The sequence below is a fragment of the Suricata suricatta genome, chromosome 9 (assembly GCF_006229205.1).
Source record: "Suricata suricatta isolate VVHF042 chromosome 9, meerkat_22Aug2017_6uvM2_HiC, whole genome shotgun sequence".
NCBI classification, from domain to species: Eukaryota; Metazoa; Chordata; class Mammalia; order Carnivora; family Herpestidae; genus Suricata; species Suricata suricatta.
The window spans coordinates 84,148,953-84,173,792 of NC_043708.1; the positions used below are offsets into that span (position 1 = coordinate 84,148,953).

The following is a 24,840-nucleotide window of genomic DNA, read 5'->3' on the forward strand; positions in this document are numbered from 1 at the left end:
ACTGTGTCCTATGTGTGTAGTATTTAAATTAGTAGATATTTGATGACTGATTTAGTGGTTTGCACTGGCTCGTAGTCAAAGTGTGCGTAAGTACGTGCTGGGGCTGCCGTAGATGTCACCTGCGTATCTGATTACACTACTTTTCTGGAAGGCCTGATCAAACTATTCTGATACAGGGGCGCCTGGGTGGCTCTGTCCGTTGAACATCCAACTTTAGCTCAGGTCATGATCTCGCAGTCTGTGAGTTCAAGCCCTGCATCAGGCTCTGTGCTGACAGCTCAGAGCCCAGAGCCTGCTTCAAAATTTGTGTCTCACTCTCTCTCTGCTACTCCCCTATTTACCCTCTGTCTCTCTCTTTCTCTCAAGAATAAATAAACATTTTTAAAAATTAGAAAAATTCTGATGTAAAACTACTCATTATGAACTCTATCTTTCTAGCATGCATAGGATGTATCTTTGTAATGTATGCTAGTACATTTAGATTAATATTTTGTTCATGTAGAAACCCAAAAATATTTTTCTGGTTCAATTTAATATTCAAACAAATAGAAGAAAACCTTGGGATTAATTTAGTAGGAGTATAGTGAAAAAAATTGTAATATGCTGCATATCTTCAGGGACTTGTTCCATAAACTGGAAGCTAACTTGAAATAAATTCACACAGGGTAAAATGTAATAAGTCCTTCTACTGACATAGTGCTTTCTGATTTTTCAAATTATGTTACATGCATAAATCATTTATTTGGGAAAGTTGAGTATCTTCCATGTGCTAGGTGCTAGGCATAGAAAGATGATAAAGTTTAATACTTGTTCTTAAGGAACTCAATCTAATGGGGGAGATACACATAGAGAAATAATCCTTATGGATGATTAATGCTACAATAGAGCTATTTACAAAGGGATTTGAAAAATTGATTAACTGCTTCAGGAAGTCAAGAAAGAAAGGATTCACTGAAGAGGAATCCTAATGGATAAAGAGTAGTTTACCAAACTTCAAAAGGGGGAAAGACAGAAGGAACATAAATGAAGGCAGGAAGATTAAAAGTCTATTGTATCTTCAGAGGTCAGGCAGTTCAATAGGACAATGGCATGTAAGGTATGTAGTGGTGAGAAGGAAGGAAATTTGTGGCTGGAGATGAAGGTGTTTAGGGCTAGACCCTTAATTATCATTATTTTTTTTATTGTGGTAAAATATATATAAAAAATTTACTCTTTTAACCATTTTTAAGTTTATAATTTATGGCATTAAATACATTCACAGTGATGTATAACCATTGCCTCTATGTATTTCTAAAACTTTTTAAAAATGTTTTATGAGAGAGAGAGAGAGGGAGAAAACCCGAAGCAGGTTCTGCACTGACAGCAGAGAGCCTGATGTGGTTCTCGAACCCACAAACTGCGTGATCATGACCTGAACCAAAGTCTGACACTTAACCAACTGAGCCACTCAGGCGTCCCTATATCTAGAACTTTTAAGCCATCCCAAACTAAAATTCAGGCAATAACTGCTCCCATATACCAGCCACTGGTAACCTCTGTTCTACTTTTTGTTTTTACAAACTTATGTATTTCAGATACTTCATTTAACTGGAACCGTACCATATTACCTTTTTCTGTCTGGTTTATTTCACTTAGCATAATGTTTTCAAGGTTTATCCATGTTGTAGCATGTATCAGAACTTCACTCCTCTTTATGGCTAAGTAATACTACCAGTTATAATTCTGTTTATATATTTATCTGTTGATGGACACTTGAGTTGTTTCTACCCTTTGGCTGTTGTGAATAATAATACTACTTTGGACATTGGTATAGAATATTTGTTTGAATCTCTGTTTTCAGCTCTTCTGGGTATTTACCTAGGAGTGGAATTGGTACATCATATGGTAATTCTGTGTTTAACTTTTTGAGAAGCTGCCAAACTGTTTCTCACAGTGGCTGCACCATTTGTCATTGTCACTAGCAATGCATAACGATTCCAGTTTATCCTGGAAACACATGGGGTTTTTTGTTTGTTTTGTTTGGTTTTTGTCAATAGCCATCGTACTGGATATGAAGTACCCAGTGTGCTTTTGATTTGTATTTCTCTGATGATTAATGATACTGAATGTTTTTTTCACATACGTCTTGGCCATTTTTATCTTTGGAAAAAGATCTGTTCAAGTTCTTTGCCCATTTTTAATTAGATTATTTGTTCTTTGTTGAATTGTAAGAGTTCCTTATGTGTTCTAGATATTAAACCCTTATCAGATACATGATTTGCAGATATTTTCTCCCTTCTGTGCATTACCTTTTCATTCTGTTGATAGTATTCTTTGATGCACAAAAGTTTTAAACTTTATTTTAAGTTTATTTATTTATTTTTGAGAGAGAGAGAAAGCATGAGTGGGGGGAGGGGCAGAGAGAGAGGAAGAGAGAGAATCCCAAGCATGCCCTGTGCTGTCAGCGCAGAGCCTGATGTGGGTCTTGATCTCATGAACATGAGATCATAAGCTGAGCCAAAATCAAGAGTTGGACGCTTAGCTGACTGAGCCACCCAGGTGCCCCAGTTTAAAATATTTTTTAAGTTGGGGCGCCTGGGTGGCTCAGTCGGTTAAGCCTCCGACTTCAGCTCAGGTCAGATCTCACGTTCGTGGGTTCAAGCCCCGCATCAGGCTCTATGCTGACAGCTAGCTCAGAGCCTGGAGCCTGCTTCAGATTCTGTGTCTCCCTCTCTCTCTGACCCTCGCCTGCTCATGCTCTGTCTCTCTCTGTATCAAAAATAAATAAAAAAATAAAAAATAAAATATTTTTTAAGTTTATTTATCTTGAAAGAGAAAGAAAGTACAAGTGCAGGTGCACACTTGTGTGCACTTGAGCAGAGGAAGGGCAGAGAGAGAAGGAGAGAGAGGATCCCATGTAGGCTCCTCACTGTGTGCACAGAGCCTGACACAGGGCTTGAACTCAACAACTGTGAGATAATGACCTGAGCTGAAATCAAGAGTCCCACACTGAACCAACTGAGCCACCTAAGCGCCCCACCAAAGTTTTAAATTTTGATGAAGTTCAATTTTATCTGTTTTTTTCTTTTGTTGCCTGTGCTTTTGGTGTCATATTTAAGAAACCACTCTCAGGGGTACCTGGGTGGCTCAGTGGTTTGAATGTCTGACTTCAGCTCCTGTTATGATATTATGGTTCATGAGTTTGAGCCCTACGTTGGGCTTGCTACTATCAGCATGGAGCCCACTTTGGATCTTCTGTCCCTCTCTCTGCCTTCCCCTCCCCTGCTCACATTGTCTCTCCCTTTCTCTTTCTCTTTCTCTCAAAAATAAATGAAAAAACACTTTTAAAAAACTCCCAAATCAAAGAGCATGAGGATTTATTCTTGTTTTCTTACAAGAATCTTATATTTTAGCTCTTTTTAAAAAAATTTTTTTTAATGTTTATTTATTTTTGAGAGACAGAGACGGAGTGTGAGCAGGGAAAGGGCAGACAGAGAAGGAGACACAGAATCCAAAGCAGGCTCCAGGCTCTGAGCTGTCGACACAGAGCCTGACAGAGGGCTTGAACTCACGAACCATGAGATCATGACCTGAGCCAAAGTCAGCTGCTTAACTGACTGAACCACCCAGACACCCCTATAGTTTTAGCTCTTAAATTTAGGTTTTTGACCCTTTTGAGTTAATTTTCCTGTATGGTACAAGGTAATCATGTAACTACATTCGGTTTGTTTATTTATGTAACTGCATTCTTTTGCATGTAGTTATCCAGTTGTCCTGGCACCATTTGTTGAAGAGATTATCATTCTCCCCATTGAATGGTCTTAGCATCCTTATTGAAAACCCAGTTGAACATATATGATGGTTTATTTCTGGGCTAAGGACAGCCTCTTAAAAGTCTTAAATGCCATACTAAGGAGTTTTGATTTCACCTTGTAGGTCAAGGGGAACAATATAATTCAATTTGTTTTTTTTGAGAAGATAGTCATGAGTGTAATATAGAGGATAATTATAGAGAAAAGAAAATGAAATTAAGATCAATTAGGAAATGTATGACTGCAGACATTTAGGCAAGAACTGTGGGTTTGTATTTAAAACAATGGCAGCAAGAATAGTGAATAATAGAGTTGAAAGATTGGTAAATTTGGTATTTATAGCTAAACTCTAAACTCTAAGATAGGACTTGTGCTTTCACTTTATAGATGAGAAAACTAAAACTTTTACGTTATTTGCCTCTGGTCTCAAGTACCTGTAGTTCGAACTAAAACCTAGGTCTTTTGGTTCATAATTGAGTAGTTTTTTTTACCATACCATGGTTACTTTTTCAGATGGAGAATTGTAATAAATGGTGAGGAATAAGAGGTTAGTTTTGGGACTGATGATATTTTTTAGGATAATTTTTTTAATGTTTATTTAATTTTGAGAGAGAGAGAGAGAGACAGGGTGTGAGAAGGGAGGGACAGAGAGAGAGAGGGAGTCTGAAGCAGGCTCCAGGCTGTGAGCTGTCAACACAGAGAGCCCTACACAGGGCTCAAACTCACAGACTGTGACCTGAGCTGAAGTTGGATGCTTAACCGACTGAGCCACCCACGCACCCTGGGACTGGTCATATTTAACATCTTTAATGAATGACTTAGAAAAAGTTCACAGTGCACAGACGGCACTCTTGAAGGGGAAGGAACATGAACAGAAAAATCATTAACTGCATTGGGAAAAAGTTGAAGCTTCAGTGGAAGCATTTAGGAGAAAATAATCCAAAATGTACTTACTTAAAGGGTAAGTAGCTCTGAGCTATCAAAAAAAGAAATTAGCAGGCCACCTGGGTGGTGTAGTGGATAAGTGTCTTGCTTCTTGATTTTGGCTCAGGTCGTAATCTCACACACGGTTCGTGGGATCGAGTCCTATATCGGGCTTTGAGCTGACAGCAGGGAGCCTGCTTAGGATTCTTTCTTTCCCCCTGTTTTCTTCCCTCTCTCTGTCTCCCTCCTGTTCTCAAAATAAATAAATAAACTTTAAAAAAAAGGAATCTAGAATAAAGTAATATGCTAGGAGATTCTGTGAAATTCCCAATATGTATTATTTTAGCCAAAGAGGCTAAAGTTGAAGGACTACCATGCTAGGTACTAGGAGCAGTAAAGAAGATCCTCTACCAACAAACATTTATGAAGCACGTACTATTTGCCAGGCACTGTTGCAGACACTTTATCTCAGCCCTGTGAGGCAGATACTATTCTCATTTTACAGATGAGGGACTGAGTCTGTTTTTTCAAGCTCTATGTTCTGGGTTCTACATAATCACAGTCTTTCTTTATGTTCAACCCTTTGTTCAGTATTGATTACATGATGGAGGTTTAGTAAAGATACAAAGAACAACTGAAATCAAGGAATGAAAGAGCAGTCAGTTTCTAGAGAACCATCTAAAAGGACCTGAAGAAGCATATAACTAAAAATATGGATGTAAACTTTCCATACCAAATTCTGCAAGGTGGTTTTATGTTTATACACATTCTACTTATTAGTGACCTATTCTGAGAGCTTTTGCTGGTGTCCTAATGCCATATGGTATCTTTTACCTTAACCAGAAGAAAGGAGGAAGCCATTTTACAGTTTAGTGGGAAAAACTTCTTAACAAGCTTTACTTCTTTACTATTTTAAATGGAGATTCTTCCCAAAACAAAAGACATTTACTCCTATAATGTTGTTATGATGCCTGGAATGTCTTCAATTAGATATTTATTTGAGTTAACAGCATCGTGTCCATATTTCCCAAATGGAAACTCAGGACACCATGTCTGAAAAAGAATTAAAAAAAAAAAAACTGTGGTGAAAAACTGTATAACAGAAAACAGGCTATTTTAACCATTTTTAAGTGTGCAGTAATGTTAGCTGTATGCATAATGTTGAGCAACAGTTCTCTAGAACCTTTTCATCTTGCAAAACTGAAACTCTTTGGCCGTTGAAAGAAGCTCTCCTTTTCCCTTCTCCCCAGCCCCTGGCTGAAAAAGAATTTTCCTGATTTGAGAACATTTTTAATATAAAACCTATTACAATAGTGTAAAATTAAATGTTTACTTGCACATATAAGGAATCCCTTTCATTAACAGAAGAAAATTATATTAGATTGGAACCTTTAGAAAATCTAGGACACATATTCACTTAAGGGCCTGAGAACTAAAGTGAGCTTTCTAGTACAATTACTTCTGGGGAACTAGTATCAGAGAACTAAGGGCTGACTCTACCATCACTTTTTTATTTGAAAGTAACAAGTATGATCAGCTGAGGTAACTTTCACGGAAAGTGAGCTGAAACTCAGTTTTGGCCTCCTGCAAGGTAAAAAGATTATTGTTGGAAGTCTAATAAGTCTTTGTAGCTTATTCTGGACAGCTTAAACACATTCCTTAAATCCACTCTAATCAGGCTTTTGCCCTCACCATACCAAGTTCAGTATTTGAGTGTTGGCTTTTTAAAATCCAGTTGTTAATTTTTAGTCATCATTTTATTTCACCTATGAGTTACATTTAATACAGTTGATTACTACCACCTCTTTCTTGAGACATGTTCTTCATTTTGGCTTTCAGGAAATACTGCTTTCTTTCCACCTCACTAGCCATTCTTTCTCACTCTCTTTTCTGGTTCCACCTCACATAGAATGTTCCAAGGCTTAGTCCTTGAATCAACAGTTCCATAGAGAGCTCATCCTGCCACCTCTTTAAAAACCATCTATGGGGTGCCTGGGTGGCTCAGTCGGTTAAGCATCCAACTTCAGCTCAGGTCATGATCTCGTGGTTTGTGGGCTTGAGCCCCATATCGGGCTCTGTGCTGACAGCTAGCTCAGAGCCTGGAGCCTGTCTTCAGATTCTGTGTCTCCCTCTATCTCTGACCCTCACCTGCTCACACTGTCTCTGTCTCTCAAAAATAAAAAATAAATTAAAAACATTAAAAATTAAAAAATAAAAACCATCTATACACTGATGATTTCCAAATTTATACCTCTTACCCAGACTGTTCTCTTAAATTCCAGTCTTGATATTCAACTCTCTACTCTTCATCTCCTCGTGGATGGCAAATATGGTTTTGGACTTAATCAGTCCAGAGCTGACTCCCTGATCTTTCCCCTACCCCGAAACTTCTATTCACAGTCTTTCTCATTCCAGTGAATGGCAGCTTCTTCCTCTCAGCTTCTCAAGCCAGAAACTTTGGAGTCATTCTTGACTCTTTCTCACCCCCACATCCAATTTATCAGCAAATCTTGTTGGCTTAACTTCAAAATATATCCAGAATCCAGATACTTCTCTCAACCACCTTTACCACTCGGGTCTAAATTATCATCATCTCTTGCCTAAATTATTGGTGACAGCTAGCCTTGGCTAGATAACTAGCCTCCTTTCTTCTGTCCTTGCTCCTACTTCAATCTGTTTTCAACCACAGCATTATATTAAAATGTCAATTAGGTTATGTTCCTTTTTTGCCCAAGATATTCTGATGGCTTCCATCTCAACTGCAGAAAAAGTCTAAGTCTTTCCACTGGTCTCCGGGTCCTAGACCATCTGCTTCCCTCACAGTTCTCTGACCTCATCATCTCTTACTACCCTTGTTGCTCACTTCATTCACACCACACTAGCCATTTTGATCATTTCTTGAAGTATCAGTCCTGTGATAGGGCTTTTACACTGGCTGTACCCTCTGTCTAGGGCACTCTTTCCCCCAGATAGCTGCATGATAATTGTCACTCTTAAAATTCTTTGTTCAAATTTACACTTTTTTGTTAAGACCTTCTGCTCTTCTCCATCTCTAATGTATTTTCTCCACAGCACTTACCACTTTCTATGACTTGCACAAATAAGTACTCAATAAATATATGCTGAATAAATTAATATAGGAAGAAATTAAATGCACACTTAAGACTTAAAACAGGGTTGACAGCATTGGTAAGTAGTCTTGGCAGGAGATGGCTGGGACATGCTAAATTAAAGGGGACGTGGCAGTGGAAAGTGTGACTAAGACCTGATACCATAAAAAATTAGGAAAATTTGGAAGGATGAGAGATAGTGAATATAATGAAATTGTTTTCTGTAGAAATTAACATCATGCTCTTATAGAATCAATTTAAGTTTTGTGTTTTATTTTAAAGGAGGGAATGAAATTTGTTGTAATAAAAAGGAAAGGAAAAGACATTCTGTTTGCTGATGGTGCTTGGACATAGGAAAGAGTAGTTTAAATTATAAATGGTTAAACTAGGTCGACTATGTCCAGGAGACCATTTCTGATAACTGGTTAAAGTGGTACCCACCTTATGGAAGACATTAAATGCTTGATAGAAGAGTTTTAGATTCTACACTATGGGTATTCTATTAGTGGATTTTGACCAAAAGAAAGATTTGATGGAAAGCAAGTTTTCTTGAAGCTGTTTCTCACTACCATTTGGAAATTGATAAAAGTGGGGAAAGACTAGTGATAGATTATATTTCTTCATTTATTTATTCAGTAATAATGTTGAGTGCCTGCAGTGTGCCAGGAAATATAGGGGTAACCAAACAAATAAGATCTCTGCTCTTATTTGTAGATCAAGGTGGTTGCTATGAACATAGAAAGAGTTAAGGGTCAGGTCTCAGAGAAATTGCAAAAGAAGAATTGGCTGGACTTAGTGATAGCTTTTGTGGAGTATGAATGCATGCAGTTTTAGGCACTTGTAGGGTGGTTAATAAGATAAGGAGAAGGAAGAGGCAGGAGAACCAGAAGGATGATGATGTCACTGAAGGTAGTGAAGCTGAGAAGGGCTGCTAGTTTGTGGAGACACTATTTGATTTTTTTACACTTCAGGCTTTAAGGATTAGTGAGATGTATATGTGGAAATGCTTTATGAACGGGTAGGGCAGATGAGGGGAGACTCTTGCTATCATACTTTTTTTTTTAAGCAGGCTTCACACCAGTGCAGAGCCTGACACAGGTCTTGAACTTAACGACTGTAAGATCAAACCTAAGCTGAGATCGAGTCCAACGCTTAACAGACTGAGCTACCCAGACTCTCATACTTTCTAAGCCTGCCTTGCTTTCCCTACTGACCTCTCATTCTCTCCTTCCCTTTCATAGTCCTCCACCTGCACCCTCTTATATGGCTTAAAATTTACCGCTCAGCTTGTCCTTTGTGGGTTGACTGAAAGCACTGCTCTGTACCTTCCTCATTCTAGGGTCTAGGCAGACTGAGCAGCCCCCATCTGAAACATTGGTTGCTGTGGTAGAATGAGAGAGTGGCGAATTGTGCTCTTTATAATTGCTTATGTCTGGAAGTGATTTATGTCATTTTGTTCATATTCATTGCCTCTCCCTCATCCCAGCTTCAAAGAAATGAGGAGGGACAGTCCTACAGAGTGCCTAGGATGAGAATTAGAAATATTTGCCGACACTAATGATAACTAAAGGCCTTGATTATTAATTCATTTTAACATAAATCTGACATAGGATTTCATATCCTTGAAATTTATTATTTTAATTTTTGTTTATGCTTTTTATTTATTTTTGAGAGACAGAGAGAGACAGTGCGAGCAGGGGAGGGCCAGAGAGAGAGAGACACACACAGAATCTGAAGCAGGCTCCAGGCTCTGAGATAGCTATCAGCACAGAGCCCGACGTGGGGCTCGAACCCACGAACCATGAGCTGAAGCCTGATGCTCAACCAACTGAGCCACCCAGGCACCCCATATCCTTGAAATTTAAAGTCTGTGAACTTCAAGGGCACCTGGCTGGCTCAGTTGGTAGAGCATGTGACTTTTGATCTTGGGGTTGTGAGTTCAAGCTCCACATTGTGTGTAGAATTTACATAATAAAAAACATTTTTTAAAAGTTTGCAAACTTCAAACTTGCATATTCTTAGGAGAATGTATCAAAAAAGAGATTAGAACTGCTGAAGAGACTGTACTTGTTTTCCAACTTTACCTACACCACTTATCCTTCTGTCTTCCTTTCCAGCAACCCTGTTCACTTTTTACTTTCCTCTCTAGGAGGTTTCATGGTCTGTTGTTTCAGCTTAGTTTCATGCCATTATTCTCTCTTTTACATGCCTATTTTAAACATAGCTGGAGAAAATCATATAGCCAGACTAGTACTTGTAGAAATTTATGATCAGCTGTCCCAACTGGGCTTTCAATAGCACTTTACAAATTACAGTATTCTAGACAACCTATCCATTCCAGCATCTTTCAAACTTTTCCTCTCCTCAAGCCTCCCCCACCACCTCTCCTCCATTTAAATTCCTTTTCCCCTAGGTCCAATCCAACATGTGATCATGTCTCCTTTTTGACAGAATTGGACAGGGACTGGTAAAACTTTTATTACCAAATCTGCAGACATACCTACTTTTCTACCAAGATATCATCTTTCCTTATTGGAATAAAAAAAGGTTCCTACTTTCTCCAGGAACAGCCTTTGTACCTGTTTTCTGGATCTAATTTTTTCCACCTTTTCAAAGATCTTGTACTTTTATTAATCCAGTCTCCCTCTTATATTTAATCTTTCTGTCTCTACTTATTCTTCAGCACTTAAAAAATGCTTTAATCTTTCCTTTCTTTCCCAGTCAGGTTTGTTTGTTTGTTTGTTTGTTTTAGAGAGAGGGTGTGTGGCAACATGTGAGAGAGTGTACATGAGCAGAGGAGGGGCAAAGAGAAAGGGAGAGTCTCAAGCAGGGTATATGCTCAGTGCAGAGCCTGACACAAGGCTCGATCTTCGGTCCCACCACCCTGAAATCGTGACCTAAGCCAAAATTAAGAGTCGGATGCTCAACTGACTGAGCCACTTAAGCACCCTTCCCAGTCAGATTTCTTGAAAAAAGATTTGTCTTTGTTCATCTCTGGATTTCTCTTCCTCTTACTGATACCTCAGCATCTTTCACCCAGTGCTCTGTGCTCTTGGCTTCTATGACACCAGACTCTCCTTTTTTCCTTCTCCCAGTTCTTCTTAGTCTTCCTTGCTGGCTGCACCTCTCTTCATCATTAAGTATTATAATTCATAGTTTTCTTTTTTGTTTTCAGATTTTATTTTTTTAAAGTAATCTCTGTATCCACCATGGGGCTCGAACTCACAACCCCAAGAACAAGAGTTGCAGTCTCCATTGACCAAGACATTCAGGCACCCCTAGTTCATAGTTTCCTGTCTAAGATCCTAGCCTCTTCTCTACTGTGCTTTCTTCCTAAGTGATCATATTCATTCAGAAAACTTCAGTTATGCTGATGACTTCTAATGTGTATTCTTTACCGAGACCTCTTTCTTGTTTCTTGTATATCACTATATTTTCAGGCCTTCAACAGTATCTTTCACTTACTAGGTGTTTCATAAATGTTTCTCTTGTGACTAGCTGACAAATGAATGAATAAACACACAGTGGTGATTCTTTGTAATTCTCCTTAATATAAGAGGAACAAATACTTCATATCCCTAGGCCTAACACTTAGTGGATACTTAGTAAATGCCTTATAAGTGACTGAATAAAAATGAATGGGTGAATAAAAAAACTTTGAGATGATTCATTATAGCCAAGCAAGACCAAATACCTTGATAATCCTCTTTAAAAATGTAAGTGGGTATAGCTTAAACTAATACTTTCGTCAAGAGAGACTAATTCTTTTTTTTTCTTTTATACTTTATTGTCAAGTAGGTTTCCATGTAACACCCAATGCTCATCCCCACAAGTGCCCTCCTCCCTGCTCATCACCCCCCTTCTCCTTTCCCCCTCCCCCATCAGCCCTCAGTTTGTTCTGAGCCTCTCATGGTTTGCCTCCCTACCTCTCCCCAACTATTGTTTTCCCCCTCCCCCTTCCCCTCCGCCATTATCCTCTGTTAAGTTTCTCCTGTTCCACTTACGCATGAAAACATATAGTATCTGTCCTTCTCTGCCTGACTTATTTCACTTAGCATGACACCCTCCAGATCCATCTATGTTGCTCCACGTCTTCGCCAGCATCTATAGTGTCCTGATTTGTTCATTTTAGCCACAAGAGAGACTAATTCTTTAAGAGAGCAAGTAAAAGTTGCAAGTGGGTTTGAAATGTTGACTGAATAATATGTGTGTAATATAAGATTAGTAGGAAATGAAGTTTAATCACCTACCTGATCTAGTATGTGCACAGTGGTCATGAACACAGACTCTTATATGGAAGTACTTGGGAGAATATCCAGAATCTACTCTAGGGATATGAAATAGAGTACCATTTCCTCATGTGTAAAATGTAAAGTCCACCTCATTTGATGGTTGTGAGGATTGAATGCAGTAGTACTTGTAAAGCACTTAGCACAGAACTGGCACAAAATAAACACTTAAAAATTTAAATATTTAATACCCATCAGTTATTATTAATATACCATTTTGATCCAGCTGTTATAAGTCCCAGCCAAGGACATACTATAGATGAGTAATTGCTAAACCTGGCTGTGTATCAGAATTGCTTGAGCTTTCTTTTAAAAAAAAAAGATTTTGGGGGGTACCTGAGTGGCTCAGTTGGTTCAGCGTTATCTGACTTTGGCTTAAGTCATGATCTCGCAGTTTGTGAGTTCAATCCCTGTATTGGCCTCTGTGCTCACAGCTCAGAGCCTGGAGCCTGCTTCAGATTCTGTGTTTCCCTCTCTCTCTCTCTCTCTCTCTCTGCCCCTCTCCTGCTCACACTCTGTCTCTCTTTCTCTCAAAAATAAAGTTAAAAAAAATAAACATTAAAAAAATTTGGTGGAGGTGGGGGGAGGTGGTGCTTGTCTAGCTCAGTTGGAGGAGCATACAGCTCACTTGATCTCAAGGTTGTGAGCTTGAGCCCTATGTTGGGTGTAGAGATTATTAAATAAATATTAAAAAAAGAAAAAATGATTTCTGAGCTGATCAACTGCTAAATCACACTGGAGTGGGGTGAAGGAGGTAAGAATATATAATTCTTTCAGCTCCCTAGGTGATTCTGAGTATCATCTAGGTTTGGTAGTTATGTTACAGAGGATAGAATTGTCTCTAGAAATCATCTGAGTATGAGATATAAATGGGAAAAATGTTTCTGGTATGGAGAAAAAAGGAGCCAGAAATGACATCTGTAAAAAGCTAATTGTATATAACCTTTGGGATCAATGGTCAAAGTTGTGCTGATTGCCCAAGAAGAGGTCATAATGAAAGTGAAGCATACACAGCTGAGCCATTTTCAGGGTCCCAGAATGAAAAGAAAAGCAGAGCAACTGAGCTGGTAACAGCTGCCAAAATTAATTCAAAGTAGCCATGTGGGATGAGAAAGCATTAAAAGAGCTTCAGAAAGAGGTGGTAAAAATATAAAGATTATGTTTTAGGTATCGGAGAAAGAAAGATTAGAGGAAAATAGATGAAATAGCTGAGGATGAGTGAGAAGTGCTGTAAGAAAATATCAAGAGAAGAGAATTCTTACTAAAAAAAAAAAAGAAATAAAGAATATATGTCTTGGAAGAGAGAAAAAAAAGATCTTAGGAATGACAGTAAAAACATTTTAAGAGATTAACATGGAAAAGGCCAAAGACAGCATGGATAGTCAGCCGATTCTAGATGGACTCCAAATCCTAGAGAGACAAGTATTACAGAAGGGCAAAGGTAAAGTAAAGCTAAGGCAATGGAGTTGATAACAAGGGGAAATAAATGAGGTAGTTTAGAAAAAGTCTTGAAGGATAATTAGAATTATACAAATATGAGAGGCCCTTGGTGGTTCAGTTGGTTGATTGAGCATTCGACTCTCGATTTCAGCTCAAGTCATGATCCAAAGGTTGTGAGATTGAGCCCTGTATCAGGCTCCATGCTGAGCGTGGAGCCTGCTTGAGATTCTCCCTCTGCCCCTCTTTCCTGCTAGCGCGCGTGTTCTCTCTCTTTCTTTAAAAAAAGAAAAAAAAGAATTATACAAATATGAATAAAGTACCATTTAAGATAGAAGACTATGTAATACACAGTATGAAACATGAAAATCTAGGGAATGATTCAGGAAACATTTACTGAGATAGACACAGGGATGAATGAGAAATGTAGTGCCTGTTCTCATGGAATTCTCATTTTTTTTAAATGTTTATTTATTTTGAGAGAGGAGAGAAAGCATGCATACACAAGTGAGGGAGGTACAGAGAGAGAGAGAGAGAGAAAGAGAATCCCAAGCAGGCTCCATGAGCTCCATGGAGATCATGACATGAACCAAAATCAAGAGTTGGACACTTAACTGACTAATTCAGGCACCCTGGAATTCTCATTTCTGATAAACCTTGGGGCTAGAAGAGAAACAAGGTGACATCCCTCCTGGAAATAGGACTGCATGTGATAAAAGAATGTTTTGTTTTTAACGTGACTGAATATGAGTCTCTTCCCAGTAGACTTGAGTCAGGCAAGGCATTATGAACATTTTGGGTTTTTGAGGATACATTGGAATCTGGATTGGAATCTGTCTGACCATAGATGTAAATTAGGCAAGGGAATGTGTGTCTGTCTGTCTACATACACTGATTTCTCATCCTCAAAGAAATCTGAAAGAGACCTCTTTTGATATAATTAAGGAAATTTTGGCAAGAGTCTGAAAGTGACCAGAAGGGACCTGTGAATCTGAGCAATGAAAATTCTTTCATAACATAAGGATTAAATAATACTTCTTAGAATTTATGTACTGTTAGCTGTCTGCTATATACTTAGAAAAAAAAAAGGAAGTATTCCTATAGCACTGAGAGTTCAACTGAGTTTATGTGGCAGAGTGAAGTATCTTTTTTTCCAATCATGCAATAGTGAGAACTCAAATTAGTTTCTCAACAACTGGGAAGTTTTGGCAGAGTCATTTAGAAGATAAGCAAATTCATGTTAAAGCACAAGGAAATTAAAACTATGAGGAAGAATGATCAGAAGGGAAGCCAAGCTTCCTTTTGAAGGTGTTGAGCTGGTGGAAGCATTAAAAGAAGTGAAGGCGTCCCACCTGGGACAGCGGCCTCTCCAGTGGTGGCTCCACATCTCCAAAAGGGGCCCTCTGACCCCTCACTGGGCCAGTCCGGTGCTGGGTCGTGGAAACCCGCACAACTTGCGCTGGATTCTGAAGGGATCTCTCCTCCAGAGTTTCCAGCAACTTTTCCCTCTGCCTGTCGCGGCGGTGACTTGCCACCGCAGGTAGCTGAATCCCGAGCCATGCTCCCCAAGCCTCGGCTGCACGCACGCGCAGGTCGCTCCGGGTCTCAGTGCACGCATGCTGGGGATCCCCGGGCTCGGCTCTGCGGGCGAGATGCTCTTGGAACACATCATGAGGCTGGATCTGGAGAAAACGTCCTGGAGATTCATCGTGCCCTGTCTGTACGAGGTCAACTTCTGTTACCTGGACAACTTCCTGGGCGAGGTGGTGGGCAACTGTGTACTGGAGTGCATCAAACAGCTGCACTGCAACGGGGCCTTGCAGAACTGCCAGTTGGCGGGCCCCGTGCTGGTGTCTCCAAGCGGCACCTGTGGGGAGACCAAATCACGTGGATCTGGGGCAATGGGGAGGGCTGCAAGGCCAGGAGCTTCCTCCTGTCCCTCATTGACAGCCTTGTCCTGTACTGTGGGAACTGGTCGGGCAAATATGTCAAGGAAAGGTCCAAGGCAATGGTGGCTTGCTACCCGGGAAATGGTACTATCTGACCAAGGATTGGGATACCAAGCTACACGGTGGGGTCCTGCGGTCTGCGGATATTTCCAGAAGGGAAATCATTCACAGCAGATGTGGAGCCCATTTTTGACAGACTCTTGTTCTTCTGGTCAGACCTCAGGAACCCACATGAAGCCCAGCCTTCCTATGGGACCAAATATGCTATGACTGTTTAGTACTTTGATGCTGAAGAAAGAGCAGAAGCCAAAAAGAAATTCAGGAATTTAACCAGGAAAACTGAATCTGCCCTCACTGAAGACTGATTATGCTCTGAAATCTGCCTACCTCATGCATTTTAGTAATGGTTCCCGAATTCTCTTTAAGAGTTGGGATCCAAAGAAGGCCTCTTCAGTGACTCAGTGACAAGAAACCCCCCTCCTGCTTGTATCCTTCACATCCCTGTCTTAAGTACGGTACTTTGTGTTTTCTTGTTGAGACTGCATCCACCTTCGGACACTCTCCTTGCAAGATGAACTCATTTGCTAACTCCAGAAACACCTGCAGATGACGTAGCCAGCCAGCGGTTTAATGGATAGATTTGGTCATACTGGCTATCAAAACAAGATCCTAAAAGCATGGGCAAGGGAATGAATCTTACTTGCACTCTATGTACACTTCCTGATTTGAAAGGAGGAGGTTTGTAAATAAAAAGCAATGGTGACAGATGCCACAGAGATGCCTTAACAGCAGGAAACAGAAATTTGTGTCATTGGAACAATCTCCAGATGTTCTTAATCCAGAACTTTTGGGGTTTCTGGAGAACTACCACAACCCAATGACATTATTACCTCTAGAAAGGACATTTTGTAAGTATCCTGTGGATGGACACTCTTTTTCCTGGTCTTCAACCTGGACTTTTCTGCCTCTGCCCCATTTGGCTGAAAACAGGACTTTCTGATCAATGATGATACACCATTTGTTTTTTATTTTCACTCCTTACGTGGAGAACCTAATTCCCCAGCGGCAAAAACTAGGCATAAATTGTTTGGGTTACTTTGTTGAAGTGGATTTTGAATTTAAATCAAAGGGGAAAAGAACCTACCTGGAAGGTAGTTCAGAGACCACAAGCTCTAAAAATAGTATCAAAAGACGCAGATCTGACAGAACACAATAATCTTCAAGTGTGCGTCTTGAATAATTTGAGAGTGGCGATGGGGTTGGAAATGTAGGCCTTCCTGTGTTTCGGTTTTCCTTTTTAATGAGCTCACCCTTCTTCTTTAACAGGATGAGAAAACAACAAAAAATGGGGTGTTATATTTTAAAATGGAAATGGAAATAAAACAAAAAAATCCTGAAAAGCTATTTGAGTTTGTCCACACTTTCTGTCCCTAGTAGCCTTTCTTCAACAGAATTGACTCTTCAGATCCACTGTGGTTGGAAGTATGTCCAGAATGATGGAATTTGCTAGAACTGTGGAAGAGTCCACTGCAGCAGACCTACAGGTTCCACTATCTCAGGAACCCTGAATTGTGCACCTATTTTATGAAAGTTACTCTTTCTGGTTTTCAGTTCCATTTTCATATTTTTAAATCCCTTTAATTTCTTGCTTGCAAATCTCATGAACATTAAAAAGCCAGAAATACATTCTTTTGTCACTTAGAGATAAATACACTTTCCAAGAAAGAGGCTTACTTTTTTCCGCTTCTGGTTTTGGAAAATTTCTAGATAAGGCTTGTCTTCATTCTCATGACTGCTCTAATTTTTTTATAGTATTTATCACCTTCTAACTTACTATGTAATTTACTTATTTATTGTGTTTTTTGTCTTGTATCCTTTCTCTAGAGTGTAAGTACAATGAAGACAGGGATTTTTGTATGTTTTTAATCAATGGAATGTATTCCCAGCACCTAAAATAGTGCCTGGCACATTAAGGACTCAGTAAATACTGGTTGAATAAACTTGCTCTCCTAAAAAAAAAAAAAAATAATAATAATAATAAAAGAAGTGAAGGCTCTCGGAGGAAGGGTTAAAACCGAAGAAGTTAAAGAACTAAAGAAACCTGTCTATATGAAGAAATGATTAATGAAAAGTATAAAAGGAAAGGAAAACAAAGTTGAAGAAATTAGAACAAATAAAAAAAAATCAGAAGCCAAATGAAAAACTCTTCATAAACAAACTCAAGATGGTAGAAAACTTAAGATTAAAGCCCAAATTAAGCCATTGCTTTATATTCTTACATTTTGCAAGAATACAAAGGAGTGTCACGCTAGCTAAAAACACATTCAGATTTCCTTAAAGGGATAACATTGAATGTAAGAAGGATTCTTCATGAAACTCTTTCAGGAGCTAGATGAGATTTGGGGGGTGAGGTCTACAGTTTAGTAGCAGACGTCTAAATTCTAAAAGTGAGCAGCATAGTAAAATTGCTGTAGAGGAAAGAGAACTTCTAGGTTTAATGATCTACACCACTTGGCTCTGTGAGCTCTTTGACAAATCCTTGGCACCTCTGTTCAAAGGCATATGGAAGGTGAGATAACTTGCACAATGAAACTAGTGTTAATAGGAAGTGAGAGAAATTGGGAACTGGTACTTGCTGATAATACCAAACACTAAATAAAAGATTGTTTTGAGAATTCTGCTGGAAAGATCGACAGGAATAATAGAGAACATCAGATGCCAAGGGAACAATATGCCATGAGGGGGGTCTGAGAAGCTAACTGAAAAGTCCTTACATGGCAGAGGAATGGGGTGGGAAATTGATTCATTATGCTTGGCTTTAGAAAAGGCTTTTATTTAGACAAGCTATGATTTTTCTCCTTAATGCAGTGTAAAATATATTGTTCCAGAGCAACTTTTAAAACGTGAGGGCTTTACATATGAGCTGTTGGGATCAGTGTCTCCATTCTCAGTAAGGAAGATTGAAGAGAAAATTAAAATGATAAGAATAAAGCAGTACTGTCCATATAATTCTGTACTATTTTTATGGTCTGTGGGTTGAATTTCCCTTCCTCCATTAAAAAATTTTAAAAAGTATATGAGGATACAAAAGAGACAGTTCAGGGAAGCTGAGGCTACTCATAGCCTGGCATTTAAGAATAGCATATCTAGCAATTTCAAAAGCAAGTTTAAGAATTTTTTTTAATGGTTTTTATTTATTTTTGAGAAACAGAGAGAGCCAGCACGAGCAGGGGAGAGTCAGAGAGAGAGAGGGAGACACAGAATCTGAAGCAGGTTCCAGGCTCTGAGCTAGCTGTCAGCACAGAGCCCGATGCAGGGCTCTAACTCACAAACCGTGAGATCATGACCTGAGCTGAAACCGGAAGCCAGACACTTAACCGACTGAGCCACTCAAGCGCCCCTCAAAAGCAAGTTTAAAATAAAGAGTGCAGAGATGTTGGAATAACATCAGAAAAATGGATAAAAACCAAAGTAATAAAAACATGTTGAAAACAAGAATAAAAGATGGTTATGCTCTTTGGAGGGGAAAAAAATGCAAAAAAAAATTGGATCATGAAATAAAGGAAGTGGGAAAGAAAGTAAACACAGGCTAATGACACATTATTGGAGAGCAGTCTTAGTGATCAACTGATCACATAGCAATTGGTGTTGGTTTCTCCTGCTGCCTCTACAGCTTTCCCTCAGTGATATCATTCCTGCGGCTTTAATTGTCATCCATATGCTAATGACTTTCAAATCACTGATGTCCAAGCTCCAGACCTATATATCCAAGCTGACAACAAGATCTGTTCTCAGTTGTGTCACAAGTGCCTCATATTCAACAGGTTCAAATTTGTAAAAAAAAAAAAAAACATCCCCCATTCTCCCTCCCACCCCAAGTCTATTTCTCCTGTTTCCCTCTTGTGGAGTACTACTACCTTACTCTTGTTTCCTACTTTAGAAATCTAAACATCATCCTTGATGTTTCTTCTTTTACTCTTGTATCTAATCAATCAGCAAGATTATTCATTTTTCCCTCTTAATAGCTCCCACATATATTTATCTCTCTGTTCTCATTCTATTATTTGAGACCAGAGGTTGGCAAACTTTTTCTATAAAGGACCAAATGAATGGGTATGGCTGTTTCCTATAAAACTTTATTTATAAAATTTTTTAACATTTATTTATTTTTGAGAGAGATAAATAGAGGGTGAACGGGGGATGGTCAGAGAGAAGGAGACACAGAATCAGAAGCAGACTCCAGGCTCTGAGCAACCGGTCAGCACAGAGCCTAATGCGGGGCTCAAACCCACGAACTGTGAGATCATGACCTGAACTGAAGTCGGCTGCTTAACTGACTGTGCCACCCAGGCGCTCCAAAACTTTATTTATAGACACTGAAATTCAGCTTGTATATAATTCACAAAATTTACTTCTTTTGCTTCCCCCCACCCCTGCCCCAACCATTCAAAAATGTAAAAACCATCCTTAGTTTGTCATTCCTACAAAAAGAGAAGCAGGCCAGATGTGGCTCACAGGCCATAGTTTGCCCACCCCTGTCTAGACCATCATTTTCTCACCTGAAATACAACAGTAGTCTTCTGCTCTCCTGCCTGGTCTCCCTCTCTCTAGTCTTGTCCACTCTGGTCTGCTTCTCATACTAAAGCCAGGTTGACTTTTCTAAATTGCAAATTGGATCGCTCTACCTTGCTTGAAGTCCTTTAAATGTTGACCATAGCCACTGGAATGTTTTGGCAAGACCCTTCATAATGTGGACCTTGCTTACCTTTCTGTTTTTTGCCACTTCGTTCTCTCTGCTTCAGCTGCTTAGAACTCCTTGGAGTTTCTTTAGTGTGTAGTATTTTTCACTTTTAAGTTTTGACACATGCCTTGAATATTTTTCCTCCTTAACTTCTGCCTAACTTCACCTGGCAAAACACTACTCTTCCTATAGATGCATTTTACCTATCATCTCCAGAAGCCTCTCCTCACTCCCCTAAGGTGTTTTATTCCCTAAGGATTTAAGTGCTTTTACTAAGTTCTCTCATTATATCTGCAGAACCTAATAATAGCATTTATTTTATTTTATTATAATTAACTATTTATTTGATTGCTTCTCTGAAATAAACTCCTTGAGCACCTAGAGATTATCCATCATTTTATCCCCAGCTTCACCTATGGTGCCCCATAATACCCTTGGCATTTCCATTTCTATTTTTTTGCACTAAAAAATTGAGATATAATTCATATATCATAAAACCTACCCTTTTAAGGTATATACTTTATTTTGTCTTTTTAATGTTTTTATTTATTTTTGAGAGAGAGAGAGAGAGAGAGAGACAGTGTGAGCAGGGGAGGGTCAGAGAGAAAGGGACACATAGAATCCGAAGGCAGGCTCCAGGCTCTGAGCTGTCAGCACAGAGCCCAACATGGAGCTTAAACCCACAAACTGCAAGATCATGACCTGAGCTGAAGCCAGACACTCAACTGACTGAGCTACCCAGGTGCTTCAATACACACTTCTGTTTAGATTTTAGTATATTGACAATACTGTACAGCTATCACCACTAATTCCAGAATATTTTTTTAAAGATTTTTTAAGTGATCTCTACACCCAGTGTGGGGCTAGAACCCACAATCCCAAGACCAGGAGTCACATGCCCTACTGTTTGAGCCAGCCCCCAGAACATTCTCATCACCACAAAAAGAAACCCCATATCCTTTTGTGACTAACTTCTTGTACTTAGCATATATGTTTTCAGAGTTCATCCATATTATATCAAGCACCAGTACTTCATTACTTTTTATGACTGAATATCAACATATATATATATATACACACACACACACACACACACACACATACATATATATGTATATGTATGTATGTATATATGTATTTAGGTAGCAAGGTAATTTTATTTTTTTAATATAGTTTATTGTCAAGTTGGTTTCCATATAACACCTAGTGCTCATCCCAACAAGTGCCCTCCTCCATGCCCATCACCCATTTTCCTCTCTCCTCCACCCCCATCAACCTAAATTTATTCTCAGTACCTAAGAGTCTCTTATGGTTTGCCTCCCTCTCTCTCTGTAACTATTTTTCCCCCCTTCCCTTCCCCCATGGTCTTCTGTTAAGTTATTCCTGATCCACATATAAGTAAAAACATATGGTATCTCTTTCTCTGCCTGATTTATTTCACTTAGCATGACACCCTCGAGTTCCATCCACATTGCTACAAATGGCCAGATTTCAATTCTTTCTCGTTGTCATGTAATATTCCATTGTATATATAAACCACATCTTGATCCATTCATTAGTTGATGGACATTTAGGCTCTTTCCATGATTTGGCTCTTGTTGAAAGTGCTGCTATGAACATTAGGATACATGTGCCACTATATATCAGCACTCCTCAACATTATGTTTTAAACTTCATTCTTCAAAGCTGCCAGGACTCTAATGGAAGACCTGGATTCCCACTTCTCTTTGAACTGGCATACGGATGCTTTTCTTAGTTATTTGTTATGGATAAACTTTCATTTAAAACTTTAAAGTCACTGGCTCTCTGTTTGAAGAGTAGATTCTACTTAGGGCTGAATGGCCTTTCCATGGTTTTTTTCTCCAAACTTCTTTCACACTGTTTTTTCTACTCTATCATGTGTGATAGCCAAACAATAATTTGATCAGATCTTCATACAAGTCTCATGCTTTCTTGCCTCTGTACCTTTTCTTATGTCATCCTCTCTATCTGGAACCCCCTTTTCTACCTATTTACAATTTTTCCTCATCTTCAATGACTAATTCAGATAAAATTCCTTCCAAGAAGCTTTCCCTGATCAGATCAGCTAAGAACCATCTCTGAATTCCTATAGTAATTATACTGCTTTAGGTGCTAAGCTTGCCTACTGATTCCTTGAGACTCATGTTTTCCAATTGTTTTATACTCTCCCATCCAGTATCTTGGCACAGTAAATTTTAAAAATGTAAATGAAAATGGCATAGCCACTTTGGAAAAGGAACAACCTCACTCGTGCACATTTATCCCAGAGAAATGAAAACTAACATTCATGTAAAAATCAGTACACATTTTTTCATAGCAACCAACATGCTATACAATAGTTGAATGCTTAAACAAACTGTAGTGCATTCATGTCACAGAATGCTGCTCAGCAATAAAAAAGAATGAACTACTGATATATGCAGCAACTATGTGTTATATTGAGTAAAATCTTAAAAAGCCACATATTATATAATTCCATTTAAATAACATTCTTGAAATGACAAAATTACGTGGTAAAAAAAAAAAATTAGTATTTCCCAAGGATTAGAAATAGTGTGAGGAAGGATAGGTTTGAATATAAAGGATAGTATGAGGGACATCTTTGTGATTATAGAATAGTTCTGTATCTTTGTTTTGGTGGTGGTCATATGAACATATATATATGAGAAAACGACGTAGAATTATACATATACATTGTACCAGTATCATTCCTGGTTTTGATGTTGTGTTATGGTTACATAGGATGTACGCACTGGGGGAATTGAGTGAAGTGTATATGGGACTTCTCTGTGCTATCTTTGCAATTTCTTACAAATCTATAATTATCTCAAACTAAGAAGCTTAAAACTTTAGAGATTGAAAGATATTTATCATAATCATTTACGTACTCATGGTCCTGATTCTGATCACTATGAATCTATGTATGCTTTCAAAGTCAGTTTACCTTTGAGGTTGATAAGAGAACCTGTTTGTAGTGATAGTGTAGTTGCATTTTACAATTGAGTGATACCTGTTTAAGCAAGAACTGGGGCAGAGGTTCTTTGTGGATGACATCCTGGCTTTCAAAGACCTTGTCTTAATTTTTAAATTAAGTGCTAAGCCTTAGTTTGAGTCATATTTTTGTACTCTTAAGTTCCTGTTGTTCTTGTCTACTGGCTCCTGAAGAACATTGACCACAATAGATCCTATGTACTATCTGTCATCCTATGAGAGCTGATAAGCATCAATTACTTTTGTCTTGACATTAACTGATTCAAACAATTAATTCTTCACTTAATAGAGTTAGTAAGAGGTCTCTTCTGGTAAGATTTTGAAAAAAGATATCATTAAACAATGTTCAACTCAAATTTTTAAATGTTTAAAAGTTATTAGGCTATATATTAAGTAAACTGAATATTCTTTTGCAAATTTAAAGTATTATAAAATCAAAATTTCTCCCTAATTCTTTTTGGAAAGAGGTGGGTATGTATAACAAGGATTTTTCCTTTGCATTTATGATTAAACTTAAAGTGAATATGAGGGTAAAAAGGAAATATGAGCAAAACGCATATTCTGTAGTAAAATGAAAATTTAATTTGTTTTTTCAGATTAAACTACAGAGCAACATATCATATCAGATGGCAGATATACATCATTTAAAGGGTAAGAAACTTAATTACAGATTAAAGATAAAGGTCACTAAATGTCTAATATCCTCAACAATTAATAAATAGCTAGACAGGGGTCGCCTGGTGGCTCAGTCAGTTAAGCGTCTGGCTTTGACTCAGGTCAGGATCTCACAGTTCGTGGATTCAAGTCAGGCTCTGTGTTGACAGCTAGCTCAGAGCCTGGAGCCTGCTTCAGATTCTGTGTCTCCCTTTCTTTCGGACCCTCCCCTGGTCGCACTGTCTCTCTCTGTCTCTCAAAAATTAAAAAAAAAAAAAAAAAAGCTAGACAGCTAAATGAAAAATATTTTGAACAAAGCTCCTCTTATGGCAGAATGTTTACCTTTTTGTCTTAAGATATCATAAAAGAATTTTAAAGTTGCTTTATACATATTAAAAGTTAAAATTTGCATTTTAATCTTGTGCATAGAGAGATTTCATACAATGAAATGTTAAAAGAAGGCTTGAAGAAAATTTAGGTATAGCTTCAAAAGCTATCAAGTTTCTAGGGAAAAGATAAAGGGTAATCCTTCCGTACTGTGTTCAACTGCTAAAATCATCCAGTCAGGTCTAGGAATGCTTTAGACAGATCCTCCAAGCTTGGAAAGAAACCAGAAAAAAACCTGTAGATAGATAGATAGATAGATAGATAGACAGACAGACAGACAGACAGACATACTGTGTGCATGTGTGTGTGTGTGTGTGTTTTCACACTTAGATGAAGTGATAGGAAATGACTAAAGGTTTTGTAAAAAATATTGGTATGGTGAACAAGTTCTATGCTTTGCTTTCATTACTTCATACCATCACCAGCCTGTGGAGTTTGGGGTCTGAAGAGGATTCCTCTTCTCCCTCATACCCTTTGGTTACAACACTGTGTGTATATATGTGTGTGTGTGTGTGTGTGTGTGTGTGTGTGTGTGTGTGTGTGTGT

At 38.5% G+C, this 24,840-nt stretch overlaps 1 protein-coding gene and 1 pseudogene across 4 annotated transcripts in view; both read left to right on the forward strand.

The window, feature by feature from the left end:
* The window catches only part of CASC4 (cancer susceptibility 4), a 108,624-nt gene that overhangs the window by 16,624 nt on the left and 67,160 nt on the right, over window positions 1-24,840 (forward strand). For all 4 annotated transcript variants that reach the window (XM_029951365.1, XM_029951368.1, XM_029951367.1 and 1 more), the window contains exon 2: window positions 23,850-23,904. In XM_029951365.1, coding sequence (XP_029807225.1) covers window positions 23,850-23,904 — 55 coding nt within the window. The remainder of the gene's footprint in view (window positions 1-23,849; window positions 23,905-24,840) is intronic.
* Window positions 15,155-15,865, forward strand: LOC115301463 (annotated as a pseudogene).